The sequence below is a fragment of the Crocuta crocuta genome, unplaced genomic scaffold (genome assembly GCF_008692635.1).
Source record: "Crocuta crocuta isolate KB4526 unplaced genomic scaffold, BGI_CrCroc_1.0 scaffold16, whole genome shotgun sequence".
Taxonomy (NCBI): Eukaryota; Metazoa; Chordata; class Mammalia; order Carnivora; family Hyaenidae; genus Crocuta; species Crocuta crocuta.
This window is the reverse complement of record NW_027531893.1, coordinates 14591366-14595227: the sequence shown is the minus strand read 5'-3', so window position 1 is coordinate 14595227 and position 3862 is coordinate 14591366. Positions and strand designations below refer to the sequence as shown.

Here is a 3862-nt window from a genome sequence, read left to right as displayed (position 1 = left end):
CTGCTAAAAATCACTCATCATCCCAGCTTCCAAAGGCTCGTGCGCATCCTTGGTGGCTGGCACAGAAAAAAAGGCCAACATTTCCCACCTCCACTCCTGGCCTGGCCGCTGGCTACGCAAAGTGCGGTCCAAAGATCACTTTGCAAGGGCATCACCAGGGGCGTGTGAAAACACCACAGGTCAGGATCTGCAGGTTAGCAAAATCCCGGGGGTGATTTATACGCACATTAAGGCTGATAACTCCCTATTTTTAAGTTATTTAATCTGATAACATGGATACATAGAAATTCCATTACCAGTTTCCAAGTTAATGTCTGTATACTGGAAATCCACCAAATGCTTTCTGTGGGCTATTTTCATTCTCAAGTGATTTTTAAGTGGCTCATGACATCATCCAACTATAGAGTTTTTTTCTCCCACAATCACAATATACTCTCCTTTTCCCTGGCCCCCCCAAAGGTCTTGAAGTGAGGTAGAAATTCTCAACTCAAAGGCTGATTTTTTAAATGTTTGTTTATTTTTGAGAGAGAGAGACAGAGAGAGAGAGAGAGGGCGAGCAAGGGAGGGACAGAGAGAGAGGGACACACAGAATCTGAAGCAGGCTCCAGGCTCCGAGTTGTCCGCACAGAGCCCGACACAGGGCTCGAACCCACGAACCATGAGATCATGACCTGAGCCGAAGTCATACACTTAACCAACTGAGCCACCCAGGCGCCCCAAAGGCTGGCATTTTTAAGGGCGCTATTACCACAGGGATTAGACAGAAAAGGTGACCTGTGTGGACCAAACATCGCATGTGTTAGCCCAGGACAAAATCCATCAGAGATGGTAGAACGTGTGGGTAAAGGACATTCTGGGGAGACACACAACCGCGCACTGGGCTTTGGGGAGCCTTGCAACTGGGAATGGTTGGGATCACAACCTCTGGGCTCCAAACCTCAGTGCTCCTCAGAAGTCATGCAACCTTAGGGAAACTAACCACTTCACCTTTCTGCCTCCATGTCCTCATCTGAAAAATGTGATCGAGGATTAAATGGGATGCGGCACATTCAACACTTAACACTGTGCCTGGCGCACACACCCAAGTCTCTATAAATGTCAAATTTAGTGACAGAAGCACGTTTCTCCTCTGTAGACCTTCTCTGTTTCTTCATGCATCTCAGAGACTACACTGAGCCCTTCCTTTCTGCCAAGCTCCAGGCCAGGCACAACCAGGGTTAAAACTTCAATCTTTTAATTTGAAGAACAACAAATCTCGGGAAACTTTAGGGTGAACGTGTTGCTGCCACAGGAATGTTGAGAGCACAGCCAGATTAGGAACTTTGGAGACCCTACTTGTTAAAAGGTGTATGGCACCTCTGCTTGTGATTTAAAGTAAAACTATCACAGGTAAAAATGTTCTGGGATGCAGAGATTTAAATAGCACCTTCCTGGATTTTCTGATTAGAAAATTCAGACAAGTTAATTGAAGACAGATGTTTCTCATCGTTCTTGGTGTTTAAGCCTTAATGATTCCCTTACAGGTGTTCTGAATGACTAGATCCAAGGAAACCCAGTGGCATTCAATCCTGATTTAGTGTGTCAAGGCTTTGGAAAGGAGCACCTGTGTGGCTCAGTGGCTTAAGTTCTGAATGACTAGATCCAAGGAAACCCAGTGGCATTCAATCCTGATTTAGTGTGTCAAGGCTTTGGAAAGGAGCACCTGTGTGGCTCAGTGGCTTAAGTGTCCAACTTCGGCTCAGGTCATGATTTCATGGCTCATGGGTTTGAACCCTGCGTCAGGCTCTGTGCTGACAGCTCAGAGCCTGGAGCCTGCTTTGGATTCTGTGTCTCCCTCTCTCTCCCCCTCCCCTGCTTGCACGGTCTCTCTCTAAAAAATAAGCCAAAATTAAAAAAAAAAAAAAAAAGACTTTGGAAGGAAGCTGCTTAAGTGTTCGTATCTACTTCAAGAGTCTAGAGCTATATATTCTTTCCTTTGCTCATCCACTCATTCAAGGGAAACCACTTCACAATATTTGGAAAGAAAGATCAGAAACGAATCTCCCTACCACTTCACACCTGTCACGGTGGCTAAAATGAACAACTCGGAACAACAGATGTTGGTGAGGATGCAGAGAGAGTAGAACACTTGCACTGCTGGTGGGCATGCAAACTGGTGCAGCTGCTCTGGAAGACAGTGTGGAGGTTCCTCAAAAAATTAGGAATAGAGCTACCCTGCGACAGAGCAATTGCACTTCCAGATATTTATCCAAAGGATACAAAAATGCTAATTTGAAGGGGTGCATGCACCCCAATGTTTATAGCAGTGCTATCAACCAGAGTGAAATCATGGAAAGAGCCCAAATGTCCATCAACGGATGAATGATAAAGAAGATGTGGGGTGTGTGAGTGTATAGTATACTACTACTCAGCGAGCGAAAAGAATGCAGTCTTGCCATTTACAACAACATGGATCAAACTAGTATGTATTATGCCAAGCGAAATAAGTCAGAGAAAGACAAATATATGACTTCAGTCATATGTGGAATTTAAGAAACAAAAATGAACATAGGGAAAGGGAAGCAAAAATAAAAGAGGGAGGCAAACCATAAAAGACTCAAATACAGAGACCTGAGGGTTGATGGAGGGGTGTTGGGCAAATGGGTGACAGGCATTAAGAAGGGCACTTGCTGGAATCACTAAATTCTACTCCTGAAACCGTTACTACACTCTAAGTTAATGAGCCTGCATTTAAATAAACTTTTTTAAAAAAGCAACCGTTCCTTTCTGAGATGCAGGGAAGAGCCCGCATCCCCAAATAATCCCACTAGGACCATCACAGCTTGTTGATCTGTCCTGCACACACGGCACCGCGGGGGCCTCAGCGCCAGCCACTCACAGCCCCTCCCATCACAAGAGCCCTGACAGGCCAGTCGGCCAGGCCACACGCTGTTCCCGCCTCTTATGAGCTCCTATTCATCCTCCAAAACCCAATTTAAGGGTCTGCCTTTCTTAAGCCCTCCCCAAGCACCAGGTGAAATTACGCCTCATGACCCTTCTATTCGGTGTGTCTGCTCCACTAAACTAACTCCCTAAAGCCCAAGAATATGTCCGCAGGCTGTGCATCCCTAGTACCCATTGCGAAGCCCTGCACACAGTAGGACGAACGGCAGCCATTTCACAGACAAGCCACCAAGTGTCCTCCAGGTGAGCGAGTAGCAACAGCCAGGTGGTCCCTATCATCCAAACTCAGAGCTGAGTCCACCATGCTCTGCATGCAGCGCCCCCAGAACCTAGGAACAGGACGCTGGGGAACTTGAGTTTTCTTTAGGGAGTGAATGGAGAAGGGGGCGTGAAAGGTGCAGGGAACGGGTAGGCGGGAGAGAAGCACCGTCGGGCCTCAGGGACCTCCTCTGAACCGGGGTAGCGGCAGGGGCTTCCGTGGTCAAAACAGCCGGGGACCGAATGGGAGACCCCACCAGCACCCCACCAAGAGAGCCATTCCTGTTCACTCACAGGAGCTCACACTCGCAGAAACAGCAAATACAGCCCCTCTACCAAACCCCCCCACCGCTTCTTCCTTACCAGGGAAAAACGGCCATCTTCGCAGTCACGTGAGCACTTGCACTGGGACCGCCCGCCCTTTTCTCCCTCCCAGACCCCGCCCTGCCCCGCTCCGCCCCGCCCCGCCCCGCTCCGCTCTGACCGCCATGATTGTAAGGGGCAGATAGTCAGCCGGGGAGCCTTGGGAGCGCCATGATTGTGAGGGGCGGTCGACCCCGCTGAGCCGTTCGTCGGCGCCATAATTATGAGGGGCAAGCACTTCCGCTAGCCGTTCGTCGGCGTCATGATTGTGAGGGGCAAACGCACTTCCGTTGTGCTG

General features: G+C 48.8%; 1 protein-coding gene across 5 annotated transcripts in view; it reads right to left on the bottom strand.

Moving 5' to 3' along the window:
* Positions 1 to 3862, bottom strand: part of VPS35L (VPS35 endosomal protein sorting factor like) — a 118752-nt gene that overhangs the window by 114303 nt on the left and 587 nt on the right. Inside the window, exon 1 of one of the 5 annotated variants that reach the window (XM_077773227.1) lies at positions 3565 to 3611. The exons of the other annotated variants lie outside the window; for them this stretch is intronic. Coding sequence (XP_077629353.1) covers positions 3565 to 3581 — 17 coding nt within the window. The 5' untranslated portion in view covers positions 3582 to 3611. Of the gene's footprint in view, positions 1 to 3564; positions 3612 to 3862 lie in introns of those variants that run through there. 5 annotated transcript variants of the gene reach the window in all.